This window comes from Leptonotus elevatus, chromosome 9 (genome assembly GCF_054856555.1).
Source record: "Leptonotus elevatus isolate MCC_2025b chromosome 9, RoL_Lele_1.0, whole genome shotgun sequence".
Lineage (NCBI taxonomy): Eukaryota > Metazoa > Chordata > Actinopteri > Syngnathiformes > Syngnathidae > Leptonotus > Leptonotus elevatus.
Window position 1 is genome coordinate 24,967,742 of NC_141247.1, and position 21,631 is coordinate 24,989,372.

Consider the following 21,631-nt stretch of genomic DNA (forward strand, 5'->3'; position numbering starts at 1 on the left):
TCGTGTTAACCTAAATAAGCCCATGATAGCTAAAAGAACGTTCACCTTTTTGACGACTGGATTCATAGAAATGAATTGAACCCATTTGCTTCTTCATGCTGGACAGGGATCTTTTGAATGCCAATATTTCTGTCACTTTAGGTCAGTGGTGCACAAACTATGGCCCAAGGGGGCATTTGCGGCCTACCCACTGTTTTTCTTAGCAGCATATTCTGCTCAGTGTCAAAGTCCAATTTGTGGATAGATCACATGAATGATCCTTAATTTGATTACAGATTGTTCTTGTTTTGGTTCTGAATGTGGAGATGGAGTTCAGCTGCTACCTTAGTGGTGTGCTGGGGCGGTTCTATTTTTTAGTGGGATGCAGGGCCGTGTGCCACCCTGAAACTAAAAAAACAAAACTTTTTTTTTTTTGTCATTGCTTGATTGATTGGTTGATTTTAGCGCGTTTAACGTGTACATTTTGAACTGGCCCTTTTCACCTTTGGATTTTTCTGTAAAGTTTGGACACCCCTGCTTTAGGTCGTCATAAGAGGGCCCTCAAGTGGTTTTGTAAGCAGCAGAATAGGCAGCAGGTGCTTTCTTTTGTCAGGCCTGGAGCATGATGTCAACTAACAATTTCTTCAGATTTTATTTGATCCTAATGAGTAACAAAAGATAATTACCAGTACAGTATATTGCAAATACATCGGCATAAAAGTATACATTTTATTGAGAGACTGTCTTAGGGTGAAAGTGCAAGTTTCCAAGAATATAAATAACAAACTAAAGGCCATTTCTGTGACAATTCTACTACTTCAGTAATCTAGTATTTGGACTTGGTCACATGAGAAAAATGAGTGAATGGCAGGTAGCAGCTTTCAGTATGAGAGGAATTTGTGTGCTTGTTGATTCCAGAGGGAGATTGACGTGGATGGCGCGGCAGCTGTTGTTGATTAGCGGGCCTCTTTGGAAAGGGCTTGGCGCAGTGTGCAAACGGGGCCGGGCTCCGTTCTGCACACTCGAGCGCTCCAGACCCCCATGAGTTCACAGCCTTTGTTTGCATCCTCACCATGTGCACACCGTACAATACATACACAACTGGGCCGCTTTTATAATCACAAATGTAGTCAACATGGCCTGTGGGGGGTGTGGGGGGGGGGGGGGGGGGGGGGGGAGCAAGACCGGAACATTTTTTGGGGATTACAGCGAGAGGCGCCATTTATAGCGGGGAACACGTTGACACACCCTCCGCGATAGGTGGAAATCCACCCAAAATATTTGTCGGAGTTTTGCACAGTTCTCTAAATAACACACAACAATTACGCACACGCATTAACATATGTATATCATTAGGCTAAATCCTTTTGGAAAGTCTTCAGGAAACAAAAAAACCTGCAGCAAATTCAACAAACAAGAGTCCAGTTGCCTCGATTCAACCCTTGCTGATTACCTTGACCAGGATGACTAACAAATTACACAGACATAAAAAAATTTTTTTATTATTATTATTATTATTATTTTTTTAAAGCAGGCACAGGCCTACTTACAATACCATCAAAAAGTGGCAGTAAAATAAAAATAAAAATAAACTCAACTTACCGTTGCCAATTTGACCCCCACCTTCTTAATGCCATAATAAAACTAACATAAATACATTTGGATAGACATTGCAGTAATTCATATTGAACAGGAATGTTACTTGATTTTGCGTATTTACAGATAACTCAGTAAATCATTAGAAAGAAGGAAAAAAGTAATTCCATGACCGTATAACAATTGCATATAGTGTGAGTTGAGTGGGAAAATGTAAAAAAATCCCAATCTTTTTTGACAAGACACGATCGGATCAGGAAAAAAAGCTAATTGCAAAACTTCAAACAGCAACAACAACTTCAACTCACGCGGCAGCAACACATGCTTCTGTAGCAATCGTCTTGATTCGCGTCACCAGTTTGACTTATTGTGGGAGAATGCGCAATGATTTCATAGCATTCTACAGACATCAAAATGCCAAAAAATGTGAAGGAAAAAATTTATAGTGTTCCATGTCGCATCACTAAAACTTATTGGAGTGACATAAAATGAAGCTTACAAATAAACACGGCCGGGAGGGATTCTGGTTTCAATTACAAAACTATGTCAACGTCGTTAATCAGATGCAGCACATAGTCAGGTGGCAAAAGTTCTGTACTTAAGTAGAAGTACCTTAAACAAAAATCTCTTGTACGACTACAACTACTCATTTAAGTCCTATACTTAAGTGACAGTATAAAGTACAAATTCTAAAAAGTACTTATTTGTAAGTATAAGTTAATAGTGGGAATAAGCATTCTCACATTTGTTATTGTGATTTTTATCCTCCTCACTTTTTTTGCCGAGAAACGAGTCCCACATAATACTTCCGATTTACAAGGTTCAAATGTCAACTTTTTCCAAAAATTCACGCCTTCCGGGGTATATACATCGTCTGATGTCACGTTACTTACAGTACTCGCACAATATAACATTAAATATCAACTTTTTCCCCATTCATGTTCAATGGGAATTGACATTGAAAAATATCTCTGGTAACGTTCAAATTGTGCTGCTGTTTCTTTTCTTGTCACAGTGAAACCAAGTATTTCAGAGTCCGAGTTTGCCCCCGTGGACATCCAACCTTACATGTTTGCCAAGCGCCACCAGCTGACCTGCACCGCCTACGGCAGACCCGCGGCAAACATCACCTGGCTCTGGCAACCTTGTCACACCAGCCCAGTCCTCAAACAGTAAGTGCTCGTCATCATTTTAGACCCTCCCCCCCCCCCCCCCCCTCTGGCAGCGATCCTGCAAAAAAACGCTTGTGAAATGCTTTCAAATTCGGATCCAATTAATATGCATATTATGTGAAGACACATTCTAGAAATCCCCGCCAGTGTTTACATTTTCAAATGAATGTTATACAATATTCCGAGAAATGTCCCATTACTGGTGAGCTATTTTTGGAACAGGCTCACGTGGTCCTTGGGGGCAGGGCTGGACTGGCCATCTGGCATGTAGGGCAGATGCCCGGTGGGCCGGTCTCTTTTTTTAATGATTATTTTCCTCCATTTTACCCCAAGAGACCGGCCCACAATTTAGAGGGACCAATCCGTTAATCCAGTTCGACTATAGATAGCAAACTGAAACATCAACAAACATCAGTGGCAGAACTACATTTTGGTTGGGCCGTTTTTTTTGTGCCAGTCCAGCCGTGCTTGGTGGCAACCTGGTGCCCGTGGGCCACGGTTGTCTGTTTCTTTTTTTTCTAAGAGCTCAGTATTGTTCATTCGGAAATGTCATCATCATTGCTCTTTTATTATTATTATTTTTTTTTTTTATATATATATATATTTTTTTTTTTTGTATGTGCGTGCGTGCGTGCGTGTATTTGTTAGCTCACCAGAAAACCTATTAGAAAAAATCTCATACCGTTCACCTAAACCGAACACCAGGAGACCCGAGGGGACCAAAGAAAACCAAGGAAGGTGAAATCCAGCACCGACCAGACACCGCCCACCAGAACTCCTCCCAAGCCCAAGAAACATCCAGACCCCAACAAATCCAACGGTTGTCTGTTTCTATATGTGACTGGCGACCAGTCCAGGGATATGCAGCATAAGAGAATGAATGGTTGGATGGGCTTGGTCCCCCCCCCCCCCCCATTCTACACTAACAACCTGGACAAAGGCCTGGATGATGGATGGATTTATGTCCACACTCATTTGAGACAAAAAAAAACTCGAGTTCAACCCTAAGCTGTATAAATGAAGGCATGCATAGTTTTTCCAGTTTTTCCAGTTGATGCGAAGTCTTCACAGTTGCATTCAAGCCACCCAGAGTCCCAGTAAAAAAAAAAAACAACAACACATCTCCAGTGCCTCCATTGCCTCAGAACGCAGCACATTAATCAGCGAAAAGTAACCCTGGAGAGGCGCCCTCCCCATTTGAGGTCAGCGCCTTCGGAATCCAAAGAGGAAACAGTGGGGAGATATATTACCGCCGATCCCCCAGTAATTCTTCATGTACGATGAGTGACTGCTGCTGAATACCAGCCTGCTAGTGAACCCGCAAACAAGATGAACATTCCCCGAGATCCCGGCCGGCCGCGGCGTGACAGCGGGAGACGTGCGAGTCGTAAGATCAGCAAAACAATGGGCCATTAGCCTCGGGTTATTATCGGGATCCGGCAGCGTTGACAAAAACAACGGCGCCCGAGTGAGGTTGGGGCGCCTCAATTAATGCCGTAAACAAACGCGCAGTTCGTTATGCGTTAATGGGAGGGGCAAGGTTAAAATAGTTTTGAAATGGAGTTGGATTTAATGAGTGTTTTGAGCATCTCTGCGATGTGTTTTATTTTCTTATTCATTTCTCAAAGTGCCCCCCCCCCCCCCCCGCCCTCTTAGTTTTAGTATTAGCTTTAGTTTTTTCAGAGTACGAGGTCATTGTCGTGCGAGAACCTCTGGGTGGTATTGAGACCCGTTTTGGGCTTTTTAATGGTTCTAGCCAGGTTATTTCAAAATAAAATTCCACCCGACGACAAAAGATACCAGATATTTACAGCGGTGCGGTTAAAGTTTCATTTGTTCCACTACCAAGTTTACAACTCAATTTAATCACGTCTCAAATACATTTTCCCTTTAATTGACCCCCCCCCCCTCTTAGTTTTAGTATTAGCTTTAGTTTTTTCAGAGTACGAGGTCATTGTCGTGCGAGAACCTCTGGGTGGTATTGAGACCCGTTTTGGGCTTTTTAATGGTTCTTTCAAAATAAAATTCCACCCGACGACAAAAGATACCAGATATTTACAGCGGTGCAGTTAAAGTTTCATTTGTTCCACTACCAAGTTTACAACTCAATTTAATCACGTATCAAAAAAAAATTCCCTTTATTTGACCCCCCCCTCCTCGATTTTTAAAATACTTTTAACAAAGAAAAATAGCACCATATAAAATTAAAAGAAAAACTGTTGTATAAAGTGTAATGAAGTCGAAATTCATACACACACTGCAAAAATTGCGTGCCTTTAAAAGGCGTGGCCACAAACTTGAGTTTTGAGTGAAGAGAGCAAAAAAATGAGAGTGACAATCTCCCATTTTGAGGGAAACCAGCAAATACAAAATGAAAACACTCGCAAAGAGAACGGAGAAGACGCTCACACTGAAATGGCCGCGTGGAAAACAGCCAAACCGATCGGCTAGGATTAATCGATGCTGACATTTATTGGCGAATCTGCTCGTCTGTCGTCACTCTTGCCTGGTGTTCGGTAAATTGTGCAAAAAAAGTTGATTTGATTCAATCTGGACCCCGCAAGTGCTCGTTAAGTCCTTCAAGATCAAAAGGTCATCTTTGGACAGAAGAGGAAACATACAGTCCGAGGAAGCCGACTGTGTTGCCAGGCAGACAAATAAAAATAAATAAATAGAAACAAATCACATCTCCATATTCAGAATGAAACGAGAGCAAATTTAAAAGAAGTCTTTTACTTGAAGACCGTTCCTGAACGTTGACCTGTTCACAAATCGGAACTTGACATTTTTCAAGCCTGATTATTTTCTCCATTTGATCCAGAGCTCCCTGCCGACCACGGGTCGCAAACGGCTCACGAGCCGGATACGTGTCCACGTCTGGCGTAAAAAAAGGTTCAAGGGGTGCCCTTTATGGGTTGCCAGGTTGAGAAGTTATCAGCGCTCCCCTGTTGCTCGCCAAGGTCTACGCGCATCGGCCTTATCTCCTTGGAGCAGATCGCGCGAGCGTTTCCTGTCGGAGGTGACGCACAGCCAGGCCCTTCCTGTCGCTCTGGCCGTTTCCTCCTCGGCCTCTCGTCTCATCAGCTTGATTGTTTGCCACGTCGGGCGGCAAAGGCGTTGGGGGCTTAGAAGGGGAGCGGGAGCGGGCGGGGGCGAATCGAAACTTGCCCTCCATTCAGCCAAGGACAGCGTTTATTCCAATATCCAGCTTAATGGCCACATACTAGTACCGGTACACTCTTTGCGCTCACTAGTAGCATTAGTCATGAAAATGTTTCTACTAGTAAGACACAGTTGTTCTACTAGTGTGTCCTAGTCATTCTACTTGTGCACTGAACTGCCTTACTAGTTGACCTTAACCCTCCCTGTTATGTTGTGGGCCAAAATGACCCGCTTTAAAGTTAAAGAACAAATGTTAGCTTTTCGCTATCAAAATGTATATTTAAATATATATTTTCATAATATAATATCTTCTTCTTTTTTTTTTTGCTTTAAAACTTCACATTAAAAGACTAAGAAATAGTTAAAAAGTTTGACATAGCTGCAATGAAAACTGTTAATAATAAGAGCTATTATAAATATTTATTGGGTTGGTTTTAGAATATTAAAGATTCCGGGTCAAATTGACCCATTTTAAGAGTGAAAAAGTATAAATAGTTTGAAACATCTCAGACAGACAATTAAAATGGATTCACATTTTCAAATGATTACATTACCGGTAAATGTTAAATGTTTATCGGAAAGCTTCTGGAACATTAGACGTAGCCCGGGTCAAATTGACCCATTTTAAAGTTTTAGAACAAAAAATATATATATATATAATATATATATATATATTTCATTCCATGATGAAACTTGTTACTAATGGCTCATTTAAAATATTTGCAATGGAAGAGGTTAGTAGTGTTTTTATCATTACAAATGCCCGGGTCAAATTGACCCGGTAACATTATTACTGTTCTTGAGAAACCAACCTAACAGAAGGGTTAAGTTGGATACCAAGAATAATGGAACAATTGCTCAAGCTGTTTTACAGGAAGCCATTTTGAGCATTTACTCCATTTTCTTGATAATGAGCGGGTCACATACTGTAAACCTACTCACCGGGACTAGTAGTTTATAAGTAATGTTCAATTTTGCACTAGTAGGGCAAAGCCGGCACTAGGAGCGCAAATAACTACTTGCATGACACGCTGGTGCTTGCCGTCCGCTGACTCGTCTTACTCGTGAGGTTTTTGTCCCGACTTAAGCTGGATATCAAGGAAACGTGTCGAATAGGATCGGAGTGTCCTCTTCTCCGAGTGGTGACAGCTGCGAGGCTATTAGGATGAAATACAATCGCATAACCGCACTACTAGTATTCATTCCATCTGGGCAAGCGTTTCGTACAAAATGCATGTTGTATCATTCAAGGATGAACACATGTACATTTGTTTTTCTTCATCCTCGCTTTTACGGCCATTTGTTGCCTCTCTGTGTCGCAGATGCGTCGTCTACTCGGAGCCGACGGTGGTCAGCGTTACGCAAAAGGGAAACGTCAGCAACTGGATCCAGAGTATAAGCACCAAGCGTGAAATGGTTCAAGGGAAAAACAAGGTAAACCTTTGTCGCTTTTTTTTTTTTTTTTTTTTTGTTTTGTTCCATTTGAAATATTGGCGACAGCAGTTTAAAAAATAAATAAATAAATTATGAGCACCGCAACTGGCCAATATCAAGACAATATCCAATGGCAAGGTCAGATTGGAGTGGAAACCTTCCACGAGGAGCACATTGAAGTCGTATTTCCTCATCTGAAATGAATAAATCCTTTCCAATTCACGTCCAATGAATGTGACGCGTAACTCTTGCATGAGCAACTCTGACCAAAACACATGAAAAGGCGCCGTTCATTTTCAGGGAATCAATTCTTCATTTGTGCATGCACTTGGAATTCTTTATTCCTGGAGGAAGTGACCAGGAAAATGGGAGACAGGGTTTGTTTTGTTTGGTTGATGGTTTTTTTTTTGATTGGAAAATGGGGCCCTGAATCTGAAAAATATTAAATTGTTTTTAAACCAACTACAGAACTAACATACCAGCACAAATGCATTTGTTTTCTTTGGGACTTTCCAAAACAGGGAATTTGCAAAACCTCCCGAACGAAAAAACGAAATAAACAACAAGCAAGCTTATAAAGGATGACTCAGCACTCATTAAAATAAGACAAAGTTGTTGTACCTGTCGCCAACGATCCTAACGAAGGTTTATTCTCGACGGATGTCCTTAAAGAATTCCACCAAATTGTTGCCATTTGCTTGTTGTAACTCCCTTCAAAATAAATTCAAATTATTTTGTGGTCTTTCAACTCTAAATCCAATAACACACATATTGAAGTGCTCAAAATGTACTTTGGCGCATCTCGGGCTGCTTTTTGTTTCATGTGATGTGTTTTATTGGACTAAATGTCTTCATTTGAAGAACAAGACTGAACGTAACGGGATAGAATCGGCAAATACTGTACATAAAATATATCATAGCTGCATATGCTAATACGTTGAGGCTACATCAAATGTTTATATTTTTCTATATGAACTAAAGGCAGTGAAAAATGTACATTTAAAAGATTTCATGCCCATTTATTGTAAGTCCACGTGATTACAGAAATGTGATGAAGGTGGAAATACGATCAATTTGAATCCGATTAAGTGAAACAAATTTAAAGAGTCCAACTAATTTTCATCACGTAAACCCGAACGAGAGAGAAGAAAATGGCCCAACTTGCGTCTTTTCACCTCAAGCATAATTAAGGGCAGATTTGACTGCATCGCGTGGGTCTTTCCGTAGAATAAACATTTAGGTACTTGCTTGACTCAGTCAAATACGGCACAAATTCATTAAACCAGAAATAATCTTTGTTTTGTTTTTTTAGGGGGTCTAACATTTCGGCCTGTGTGACTGAGTTTGATTTAGTGTGGATGACATTTTTTTTTTTTTTTTTTTTTTTTTTAACAAGGCTAATAATTGTAAATGTTGCCATTTTCACAGGGCATCCGTTCTAATACACGGCCGTCATAAATAGTGGAAGGAGCCCCACTTGTTTACAAGTACCTGCGGCCGCAAGCGCTCGCTTTATGAGGGTGGCGACCGAGGGTCAACGATAACAAGCGGGAGTTTAAAAGGCGAGGGATTTGCTGGCAAATTCCTTTCTGTCACTCCACATAAATCGTGTGGGCCCGCGAAGTAGACGCCGGTCGCGACGGGGGGGGGGGGGGGGGGGGCCTCCGAGCCGAGCCGCTCGCCCAGAAGGCCGAGAACAAAAAAGTCTGCTGGGGTCAACACTCGGACGGCAGTACAGTCGACGGCAGTTTACATCATATTGAGTGTAACTTAATTCCTTGTCAATGTTTAGGTGAATTTTGTTGAATTTCACTTTCAACCTTTTAGCAGAGCACTCAGCAGAAATGGTTTTAAGTCCCACTAGTCTAAATATAGCATTCAGGTTAATATTGCGCAATATAATTTAAGCAGCAAAATCCAGCTGTTTTTATCCATCTCAGGAGGCGGCCATTTTGCCACTTGCTGTCGACTGATGGCGTCAATGTCAATGAATGTCTCAGATAACAACCAATCACAGCTCACCTGTTTTTATTTAAGCTGAGCTGTTATTGGTTGTTACCTGAGCAACATTGATGTCATCTTCAGTCGACAGCAAGCGGCAAAATGGCCGCCCTCTGAGATGGATAAAAACAGCTGGATTTTGCTTCATAACTCATATTCCACAAATAGAATATTAACTCATTTGTTCCCAAAAAACGTATAAATACGTTCTATTTTAAATGTATTAAGTGTCCCAAAGACGCATTTATACTACTACAAACTTCTCTTAAGTCATGACGGATTTATCTTACATGTCACAACAGGAAGTTCTTCCAAAGTCGTCAGTGACACGACTGGCTGACTCGTCTCCGTCTTGTTACTAGTGAATCGCTACGATGAGGCTTTTTTTTTCTTCTTCTTTTTCTGTTGTTCACATTCAGACTCTGAGCACCCTGGTGATTGGACAAGCCCGAGTGTCGGGAAATTTCTCCTGTTTGGCCCAGAACGAGGACGGCAAAAGCGTCATGACCATCCCTTTCTTCGTTAGCGGTAAGTGCTCGCCCCCACACGCCTTAAATTCGTAAATACGCCTCTGCAAAATAATATGGGATGGATACCAGATGATTTTCCTGTACAATATTCTTGACGAGTAATTATAATAAAGTGGAACGTGCATGCTGAGTGTACATTGTGCAGTAAAGACACCAGAGGGGGCATTAATTGAAAACATGTTCCCGTGCAGCTGAGCAGCTTTGGGGTGCAAGCGAGGCAAATCCATCCCGAGCCATATGGAGCGCCGTAATGGCACGCGTTGAAAAAAAAAAACAGCTATGAATAACTGCATTCTTTCCAGTGCAAGCAAGTCATTCTTTTTTATTCGTCCTTTTATCTGCGAGGACTTCGCTATGAGAATTTACATTTTATGTGCATCTGAGCATTTCCAAATGTTCTCACATTGAATAATCCATTGCAGAACTGGCGCAGCAACGTAAACTCAAATTGGCAAGAAAAAAAAAAAAAGACTCACAATTGAAATTTTGAAACCTCACGAATTATTAGACCCCAGCATGGGACAGTTCCCAAGAAGAATTGGACTCCGGTCCAGAAGGCGAAGGACGTTGGAATGCGGCTAAAAAAAGAAAGAACGAGGACAGGATTGTAACAACAGCTGTCTTGTGTTACGGAACACAGAATGCTTCCCAGCGATGTGAATAAACAAGCACAGTCTGGTCCCCCTGGGGCCGATGCTGAGCTTCCCCGCAATTGGTCGACTGCTGCGGCACCATCAACGACGCCGCCGTGCGCCAACGTGCTTCCAATTATCGGTGATGAAACAGGAAATAACTCACATTTGACATTCCTGTCCCTGCTCTGTGTCTTCAACGCTGGCCGGGGACGGCAATTTGGTACCTGGGACTGCATTCACCTCTTATGATCGCCACTATCGCTTCAGAATCATTCAAGGAAGCATCAATGCAATGGAGGACCAAAACGGAATCAATTAAAAATAGATAAATGACTAAATAAATGAATAAAAGTGAAAATATAAATGGAAATAAAAAATAAATAAATATATATATATATAATAATACAATAATAATAATAAAAAACAAGGTTCTAAAAATAAAAATAAATGTAAAAATTTTGAAATAAATACAAAAAAATATATATAAATAGAATAATTAGGACCGCCCCCTCATTTGACTAACATTTCGACCTGACAGAGCGTCTGCAGCATGAAATAAATAAATGTGAGAGCAGAGCGTTTTTATTGATTGATTTATATTTAATCATTTTTATAAATATATTGAAATTGAATTGAATTTTTCGATATATTTTTACTTTTAATTATTTACTTTATTTAAAGTAATTGTTTTTTACCATTTATATTAATATTTTTGTATAAAATTTTTCTAATGATATTTTTTATATCCATTCTTTTAATTTAGTTATTTATTTAGTGATTTATTTATTTTTAATTTGGGCAGTTTTGGTCTCCCTTACAATACAATGCTTAAACCATTAGTGGGGGTAAACTGTATCGTTTGTTCTAAGAGCCAGCATTAGTGATTGTGAACTCCCCCTGGGCAGATTAGATTAACACGGCAACACATAAATGCTGATTAAACAAAAAATTAAAAAAAAAAAGTCCAGCATCCAGCCAAGATAAGTAAATGCAGTTTAATGCTTCCAACAGTGTTAGCGAAAAGTTGAACTAGGTGACACTGACGTGACATCATCTGTCCGTCCTTGTCCCACCAGATCACCCCGAGGCCATTTCCATCCATCCTCAGTCGGCCATGGAGAGAGACGACGTCACTTTGAGCTGCCGGGCCCCCCGCTATCTTTACATGGACCTGCAGTGGTTGGATTCCCGGAATCGAACGGTCACCTCCGACGTGTCGCGTCTCCAGCTCGACCGCTACTCAATCGCCATCTCTCTCCATTTGCCCAACGTCAGCAAAAAGAGCGCGGCCGGTTACAAGTGTCGAGCATTTAAGATGCAAAATAAGGTTGAAGTCAAGTCGGCTGCTTTGGATGTGATCGGTAAGCAATGCGCCGTTGGGCATTCATTCGCTATCCGACTTGTTTGTACATGTACTAGTAGCCTTTTTTTTTTTTTTTTTTTTTTGGTCCTTACCAGTTATACCACTTACAATTCGAGTGCAATAGTAAAACAATTTATTAGCGACTTTTTTTCCCCCCACATTTCTGCTCACTAGAAAATGAGTGTGATAATAATAAAAAAAATAAAAATTGTGTCATTCAGCGAGAACGCAGCCTTGGCTGAGTCAAAATCTGACCGATCGGGAAGTGAACAGCAGCAACACTTTGATGCTGACGTGCGCCGCCCGGGGAGTTCCTCAACCCAACATCACCTGGTACAAAAATGCCATTCTACTGGAGGAAGGCCCAGGTAAATGATGTCATACGACAGCAATGATATATGTTGAATTGCCATTTTTTAAACACACGCTAGGTACAGTATATGAGAGGCTATTTGGATTTTGGTTACGCCCCACAATGTGTTACTATAATAGTAGCAGCCTTGGCGTGTTTATTTACTCAACTTGGTAAATATGTCGGCCGCCTTTCTTCCTAATTTGTATTTTATATTTAAAATAGGACTGATTCAGTTGTGAAAATGTGAGCTGTCAATCAAACAGCCGAGTAGGAAGCTAGGAACGGCTGAGCCCGATGAAATCTGCCTAGCAACAAGTGAGCGCTTATGACAAACCTCTAATAAAATAAAATCAATTCATGCAAAGTTATGCTGGTATATTTTACCACCTGAACACAACGTCACCACTAACAAGAATGTTTTGCCATTAGAAGCCACATTTTCACAAGCTCAAGCATCCTGAAGAAAAGGACTTTTTTTTTTTTAATAAGCGGTTTCCCACCGGCTTGCAGGAATCACCCTAAAGACGGACGGCGTGCTGAACATCGAGAGGGTGAAGAAGGACGACGAGGGCCTCTACGAGTGCGTGGCCGTCAACAGCGAGGGCGTCGTCAAGACCGCCGCTTTTGTCACCGTGCTCGGTAAGATTTTGGGACCGTCGCTGAGATCGAAACGATTACGTCCACGTGAGAAGTCCAACACTATAATTCCGAGTACAAGTATTTGGGTTAATAAAAATAAATTAAGAACAGAAGTACTGATTCTACTATTTTACAGTACGCAAGTCAAAGTATAAGTAATTACTCTCTGAAATGTACTCAAGTACAAAAGTACTCTCAGCGAATATACAGAACCTGTTTTGATAACTTGACAAAACAAAAAAACATCCGCACATAACGGTTTCCTCTTTTGCTAACTTTAAAAGGCAAGACAAGGAAAATGTATTTATAGAATCATTCATACAAAACTAAAATCGAAGCTGATTTATGAAGGAAAATCATTTCAAAACAATAGCAAACTGAAAGATAAAAATCAAGCAAAACTGCAACATAAAACATGGCCAAATGAAATTAAAATCACAAAATTAAAGATATAGTAACGTTATATTTTTTTGATTTATTAAAAAATCCACAGTGACCAATAAAGTTTTAGGTGTGATAAACCTGGGCTAAATTTATAGTGTTCGTAATGAGAAGAAAAAAAGCTAGCGCTGTTCTTGTTGCTCTGCTAACGTGATTAACTTGCAAACAAAAACAAAAAAAGATCAATTCAATCATGAAAGCAACCAAACTAATACGCCACAACCATACCTGCTTATTTCTACGCTTTAAGGCTGGCACAAGACAACACAACATCAGGAATTAGCATTAGCTTTAGCATCTGAACCAAAGGTGGAAAGAGAGTAGAAAGGGCAGAGTGTTTCTGTATATGAATGTAGTGGAATACACACATTTAGAGTATAAAATACGATCTCTAAAATATCGAGTAGTCATCCCTAGAGGTTGTAACTAGCTGGTAACTAGCCTATTTTATTTTGACAAAGTAAGTAAAAAGTACAAATGACTGTTTTCAGAGAGACTAGAAGAAAAAAATAAAATAAAGTCAGCAACAAATAAATACAGTACTCAAGTAACGTAACATTAAGTACAGTAACAAAGTATTTGTACTTTGTTACTTCCAAACACTGCAAGAGAGTGAATTCTCTTGGGAGGTGCCTGATCAAAGCCGCGGGTTCGTTGCGACGAGGTCGTTGACCTGTGGGAAGTGTGAAGAGGTCCACTCGTGACGACACGCAGAAGTTGACAGCTCAACGGCTGCAAGGACGCACGCTTGTGATTGTTTTTGGAGGAAGAAGAATGAGAAGAAGGCGGCCTTGGGCTATTTTCACAAAGATGTTTACAGGAACTGATGTGTGGCTTTAATTGCACATCGTCCAAGTGTCACGCGTTTGAAGCTATTGTTTGACTGTCTGCTGACTTGAGCCATTGTTGGGGGGAGGGGGGGGGGGGGGGTGGGGGGGGGGGTGGGGGGGTGAAATCCATTTTCCAGGATTTCATGTTTTATAGCTGAAATGAAATCTGGGGGTTGTGCATCCTAGTCTTGTTAATGATCTACTGGATCCTTGTTTTACAGAACTTGTGGTTTTCTGCAGACCCCCCCCCCCCCCCAAAAAAAACAATTTTGATGAGAATTAATGGCACTTCCCCACAACTTGAAGCTATCGTCATCTTCAGTTTCATAGGTTGCACCACAGTCAGAATAAATCGTATACTGCCCCCTATAGGTCAGGAGTTGGACAACAACAACAACAAAAAGTTGATTTAGAGCAGTCGTCATCTGAAAGTTGTGCCTTTTTTTCCAAAGTGACAAACATGAAGTTGGCCCACTCAAGCGGCTGAGTTGTTGTCTCGCTCTTTCTACAGGGGAGGAAGGGAAGCCAAACGTGGAGGTTATCATTCTGGTGTGCACTGGAGCCGCCGCCACCTTCCTCTGGCTCATGCTCATCCTCTTCATCCGCAAGCTGAGGAAGGTATGATTTGTTTTGTTTTGTTTTTAGGTCGCGGTTTTCTAAAAACTCAGGCGAAAAGCTCAGTCGTCGTCAAACCTTTTCAAAGTGTACAACAAAAGGTCAATACGACGAGTACCGCACGCGCCCAACAAAGGCTTGCCTCTCTGACCAAAACATTTGCGTTCATCCTGTCCTACCCAGCAACAGCCGGCGCACTACAAAATGGGTCCGTCCATCATCATTGACCCCGACGAGTGTCCCCTGGACGAGCAGAGCGACCTCCTGCAGTACGACAGCAGCAAATGGGAGTTCCCCCGCGATCGCCTCCGATTGGGTGGGCGCTGCGCACACATAAGCGCGCGTGCCCCATTTCCGACACGCGACTTCAACTCAGCCTTCTTCTCCTTTCACCAGGCAAAACTCTCGGCCACGGCGCCTTTGGAAAAGTGGTGGAGGCCTCTGCCTTCGGGATTGACAAACTCTCCACCTGCAAGACTGTTGCGGTCAAGATGCTGAAAGGTTCCAGCATTTTCCATTCATTCGTCTGCGCGTCGGGAATTTGCGTCCACGTAACACGCAAGCCCCGACGGCCCCCTCGGGTTCAACTTGGGGGGCTTGCATTAATCTCACAATGGTGGGCGGAGCGTTATGGGGAGCGGTCGGATGATCAAATCCATCCTCAAGATGGATTTGTGCCGCGCATGACGGACGCGCCATTTAGTTCCGAGCCAAGTGCGCTTGCAAGCGTACGCGAAGGCCGCCCGTCCATGAGGAGGTTGAAGGCAGCGCTTCTGCAACTGGGGTCTGCGAGCTGCAGATTGGGGGTCCGCAAAATCGTTTGCAAAAAGTGCGGCGGTCAATGTAATGCGATAAACCTCCTTACATTAACCTTGGGCCAATTTAAAGCTCTAATATGATTGTGACGCATAAATATGGTCGCCAAATGAATAAAATTTTTAGGAATAAATAATTATTACTATTTTAAGGTTGCTCCCACCCCAGAATATACATAATTTAATAATCCCTAATTTTTTTTTATAAAAATAAAGGCGTCTTTTCCAGAGTGAAATACAATTGTGTTTTTGAAATTCACTTAATGACTTTCTTCCCTAATTAATGATTTTTTTAATTATTAATATGATTAATATAAATTTATTTCAGGCAATAGCATTTCACAGTGAAACACAACTGAGATAAACATTATATTGCCAGTTTTGTAGCATAGCAACAAAAGAGCAAAATGTAATGATGCAATGATATTCTTTGACATAAAATAAATATTTAAGAGCCCCCGTCCCCCCCTCCCTCAAAAATAGAGAACTTTTGTGGCATTTAGGGGTACAGATGGTAGTTTTGTTGAATTGGCATTAGGATTATGGGGGGGTCTATGTAAAACTTTTCACCTGTAATGGGTTCCTGACCCGTGAAAGAGAACCCTGAGAGTACAAAGGGACTGAGCCCAAACGCTAAGAGAGAACTTCTGGAAATGACATTTGCTAAAATGGCCAACAAAAAAATATTTCCTCCCCAAAAAAAAAACATGAATAAGCAGGGCCTTAACATTTTCTTCGTTTTTTTTCACACGAAATGGTGTCGAATTTGAAATATAGATGCGCCATTGTTTAGATTTGCAAACTATTATCAATCCTCGTTTTTGCGATATGAGCGGATAACGTATCGGCGCAGATAAGCACGTGAATAAATGGATGACGAATAACGAACGCTCTCGCCGGCTCCATCGTCGACTCGTAGGTCAACTTTAATGGCAAGCAGCAGATTGACTCGGTGTGCTGAACGGAGCGGAGACTTTGCGGCTCATAAATTTCTGGCTGGGCCGAGCGACATAAAACCCCGCAAAGTCAAAATCCTCGCTAAATCAAGCTTATCCGCATTTTTTCACATTATGTTTAATGAACGTGCGATATTAAATTCCAAACGTCGACGATAACGTCCCGTGTTTGGAATCAGCTGTCCTATTTGCACACGATGACTTCACTATTACACATCTGGAACATGCTGAAAGCCGTTTGAGAAGTTCTGCTTAAGGTCCGTGTACTCGTGCACTCTTTTGTTTTCGCTAGTAAGACAATAGTGCATCAAACGCTCAAATGTTCTTTCCATCGTAGCTCTGCTTGATCCAAAATCCATCCATCCATCCATTTTCTGTACCGCTTGTCCTCACAAGGGTCGCGGGGGTTGCTGGAGCCTATCCCAGCTGGCTTCGGGCAGCAGGCGGGGTACACCCTGAACTGGTTGCCAGCCAATCGCAGGGCACACAGAGACGAACAACCATACTCACAATCGCACCTATGGACAATTTGGAGTGTCCAATTCACCTGCCATGCATGTTTTTGGGAATGTGGGAGGAAACCGGAGTACCCGGAGAAAACCCACGCAAAGCACGGGGAGAACATGCAAACTCCACCCGGGAAGGCCGAAGCCCGGACTTGATCTCACAACCTTTGCACTGGGAGGCGGACGTGCTAACCAGTCAGCCACCGTGCCTATTGCGAAACAATCGAACACAATTGTAATGAATCGTATATGCCTCCCCCCTCCCCCCCCCCCACAGGCGGCGCGACGTCCAACGAGCGCAAAGCGCTGATGTCGGAGCTGAAGATCCTGATCCACATCGGCCACCACCTCAACGTGGTCAACCTGCTGGGCGCTTGCACCAAGCCCGGAGGTCAGAATTGACACGCCACTGCCCTCCGACTCACTCGTATACTCCCAAGATGGCCGTTTGAATTTGCCTAATTTACTATCACCACAAAAATCAAGTCCGCTGGGATAGGCTCCAGCTTGCTTGCACCTAATGGCGATAAACAAAAAGGCATTTTATCATCTAACAAAAAAAAAAAAAAAAAAAAAAAAAAAAAAAAAGAGTCTGCTAGCTTAATGCTACGATATCATGCAAAACGCCATAGACGGGCTAAGGTCAATTAGCATAGATGTTGTACGGCTGGTTCATTGTGCATCTCGTCCAAGCAGGGCCCTTGATGATGATCGTGGAGTTCTGCAAATACGGCAATTTGTCCAACTATTTACGAGGCAAGCGAGACGACTTTGTGGTTTACAAGGTGAGCGTCCCCCCCCCCCCCCCCCCCCCCCCCGCTCCCCCGTTGGTGAGACTTTCTTCACAGCTCGGGCTTCAGCGCGACGTGCGGTTTTTGCGCTCAGATTCAGGACGGCAAGGTGGCGTCGTCGGGCACGGCGTGCGAGCTGAGCGAGTTGATGAAACGCCGCCTGGAGAGCGTGGCCAGCACGGGAAGTTCGGCCAGCTCGGGTTTCATCGAAGATAAAAGCTACTGCGACTCGGAGGAAGAGGAAGAAGGTAACTTGGCCGTGCATTCCTTGTGGCTTCCGTTTCTGTTTGCTCCTCCTGTTTAGCTTCCAACTTCCTGCTGCTGCTGCTGCTTAACACGACGACAAGCAATGGCCTCCATTTACAACCAAAAGTATCATCTTTCTTTCTATGAAAATGCTTCGGCTATTCTCTTCGGTTATACAGCATTTCATTCAGCTGCGTTGCTTCCATGACGTCATGTTGGATTTCTTTTGTCGGATTTCAGCCGAACTATCACTTCAGCAAAGCATTAACGAGGATGTGCACCGCACCCCTAAAAACAGCTGGCTCAAAACATAACACAATGTTGGTCAAATAAATGAATAAATACATGAATGAATAAATAAATAAACACACAAATAAATAAATAAATAAATGTCCAACTAAAAATTGGGTTGCTGTACACAAAATAATTGAAACAATTCTTTGGGTCATTTTACACAAGATAACCCCAAAATATTGGGTCATTTTGTACAAAACAACCCAGAAAGTTGGGTTATTTTTGACCCAACTGTCACTATTTGCAAGAGATAGGGAATAGCAAATAGCGAAAATGCACCTATTATTGACGCACATTAGAAATGTTTTTTTTTCCTTTAAACCTCCAAAATTAATGGGTGAAAAAATGAGAATGAACTTAATAAACTTAAAAATTATTATTATTATTATTAAAAGTATTTTTTCTCCCTTTTTTCTAATTTGGGTTGGAAAAAAAAAAGTACAATAAAATAAAATAAATCCAAAATAAAATAAAAATTATAAATGGTACTACCCAAAATAAAATTGGACTGTTTTACACAAAATAACCTCCTTGGTGGTTCGACTTCTAATTGAAAGCAAGTCGTTTAGTGCATCATTTCCGACCCTGTTGCCCTTTGAACTCTGAAGATGCCACTCGGCAAACGTTTCGTTTGCATCATATTTGGGCTTGCCCTAACAAAATGTTTCCTCACCTCACTTTGTGCCTGTTTTCTCTTAACGAGCTGTGGACGAGTGTCATGTTCAGGGTCCATTTGAACCCAGGAAATAAGACAATTTTAGTCTGCGTTTAACTATACGGAACGCAGACGATTTCTTGAACTGATTCGACTTCAACTTTGTCCTCACAGGGCCAAAGTGGCCCTCAATCATGTCAGCATTTTTCTACCTTCTGATTGGTTGGTCAGAGTCCAACTTGTTACTGAGCTAACTCCAACTAGCAAAACACGTCTGTAGCTGCCAGCGACATTTCTTCCGTCTCCGTTTGCCCCCCCCCGACCCCAACCTCCACCTTCCTCCCACGCCTCTGTTCCGCCCCTCCCATTGGGGCACAAACACCCCCCCCCCCCCTCAGATTGTTTTGCGGTCCGCGTCCGATGGGACGTTTCCTCCTCCTGTTCGGCCGTACAATCAGGACAGCAGGCGGCCGCCGTCACCCCACGGGTTCTGCGGGCGGCCGCGTTTCCTGCGCTCACTCTTTGTCTTTCTCTCTCGGCCCCGTACGGCAGACGGGTTGTTCCGGAGGTGTTATTTTGCTTTGATTAGTTGTTTACTCAGGTGGGGCTTCTTTTGACCCATTGTGCTTTATTCTTCCCGCTCGTAAATTTTCTCCAAAAGGAAACGTACGTGACTTAAGATGGCTCCCACTTACGCCCGAGGGCAACTTTTCGAACGTTACTTTAGGGACGGGAATTGAAATTTCCTATGGCTTTAACACGATAGCAATCAGGCATCATAGTACACCCGCACATTCTTGAAAGTGGCTCTGGATCTTCACCCACCCAAGCCAAACATGAGATAGGTGGAGAAAGTTGGTGTGGGGGTGGTTACTATGCAAATTAGCAGAATGTCTTGCATGCATATTCATTTTCTAAAGTAGACTGATAACAAAAAATAAAATAATTGTAACATTTGTACATCATTTTCCATCAGGTCTCAAAGTCTTCCTTGTAGAATAATTGGTTTCATCATCATTCCTATCAATCCAGAAGGAAAAACATCTTTCACTGGATGACTGTTTTTTTTTTTTTTTTTTTAATCCTTTTATCTGTTTTACAGAATCCGAGGATTTATACAAGCGAGTTTTGACTTTGGAAGATTTGATTTGCTACAGCTTCCAAGTTGCAAAGGGCATGGAGTTCTTGGCCTCTCGCAAGGTATTCACAATCACTTTATGTCATGTGTTGCGCAACAGCAAAAAAGTTCATTACAGCAAAAGGACAAATTGAACCTTTTTATGCAAAGGTCATGTTGTTTTGTTTCACGCGTTTGATTGATTAAAAATGAAGAGCCAGCGAGCTCAAGTCCAAACTTGAAAATTTGTTTTCTCCATCGTAATTTCAAGCCACCCGTTTATTGTAGTCCGGCACTCGTTCATTCTTCCGAGCTGAGTGGCTGGGACCGATTTACAAACGCAGCCATTGTTGTCAATGGAGAAACGTTTGTACAATCACTTAACCATGCGTTGCTTCTCAAGCCGATTTGAATTTCAAGCCAGCTTCCAATCACAGCTCGCTTTCTTTCCGCGTGCCGCTTCCAGTGCATCCATCGGGATTTGGCCGCTCGAAACATCCTCCTCTCCGAGAACAACGTGGTGAAGATTTGCGATTTTGGGCTGGCCAGAGACATCTACAAGGATCCCGACTACGTGCGCAAAGGGGACGTGAGTCCGCGCGCGGTGGGCCGCCGCTGACCCGACGTCAATGCGCCGAGCACTTTTTGCAATCATCGCATATGAATGCGAATATAATATGTCGATGATTTTTCAATCTTCATTTCGTGTTTCTCCAGGCGCGGCTGCCGCTCAAGTGGATGGCACCCGAGGCCATTTTTGACAAGATCTACACCACCCAAAGCGACGTGTGGTCCTTCGGTGTCCTCATGTGGGAGATCTTTTCCTTGGGTAGGCGCCAAGGCCACATTTGATTTGATCACTTTTGATTGGGGCCGATGTCTTTATTCCATTTTTAAATTTGGGGTGGTTAAAGTAAAATATTTGATTGCACAAATATAAAAAATATAAAAAAGTAACAACGTTTCTCATTGAAGTGCCGAGCTTTGTGAAAATCCTGAGCTTGACCCGCCATTCAAAGTCACCTTGCAAAAAATTGCAGAATAACACAACTCATGTTAAGGCTGCTCGATTATGAAAAAAAATGTTAGTCACAATTATTTTGGTAATAATTGAAATCACTTATTTTTTGGTACAAAGCAATAAAATATTTAAACATGTAAAAAGAACACAAATTAAATTCTTTGAAACACGTTCCTTTTGGACCACACACAATTAATAAAATGTGTTGTTTTAAAATTGGAAAATTTACATTGGAATGTACTTGTTATATACTTATAAATTGCTATAGGAAAAATCTCTCGAGTGCAAATTTTGAACTCAAATATGCTCACTATAGTATTAGGCATTGTAAAATTAATTATATTTTAATAATTTTGACAAAAGTGTAACAAATGAAAAAAACAATCGGAATAGAATAGAGCAGTCATTTTTATGATTATGCCAATTTTGCAATTGTGGAGTGCAATAATTGTAATGGTAATTGAATTTCTATAACTCA

At 41.9% G+C, this 21,631-nt stretch overlaps 1 protein-coding gene across 1 annotated transcript in view; it reads left to right on the forward strand.

The window, feature by feature from the left end:
* The window catches only part of kdrl (kinase insert domain receptor like), a 53,962-nt gene that overhangs the window by 17,911 nt on the left and 14,420 nt on the right, over window positions 1-21,631 (forward strand). Inside the window, exons 10-24 of the mRNA XM_086085073.1 lie at window positions 2,591-2,747; window positions 7,232-7,343; window positions 9,764-9,872; window positions 11,586-11,870; window positions 12,094-12,240; window positions 12,738-12,866; window positions 14,649-14,755; window positions 14,936-15,068; window positions 15,149-15,253; window positions 17,307-17,420; window positions 17,726-17,814; window positions 17,915-18,068; window positions 20,118-20,215; window positions 20,599-20,721; window positions 20,850-20,961. Coding sequence (XP_085941199.1) covers window positions 2,591-2,747; window positions 7,232-7,343; window positions 9,764-9,872; window positions 11,586-11,870; window positions 12,094-12,240; window positions 12,738-12,866; window positions 14,649-14,755; window positions 14,936-15,068; window positions 15,149-15,253; window positions 17,307-17,420; window positions 17,726-17,814; window positions 17,915-18,068; window positions 20,118-20,215; window positions 20,599-20,721; window positions 20,850-20,961 — 1,974 coding nt within the window. The remainder of the gene's footprint in view (window positions 1-2,590; window positions 2,748-7,231; window positions 7,344-9,763; window positions 9,873-11,585; window positions 11,871-12,093; window positions 12,241-12,737; window positions 12,867-14,648; window positions 14,756-14,935; window positions 15,069-15,148; window positions 15,254-17,306; window positions 17,421-17,725; window positions 17,815-17,914; window positions 18,069-20,117; window positions 20,216-20,598; window positions 20,722-20,849; window positions 20,962-21,631) is intronic.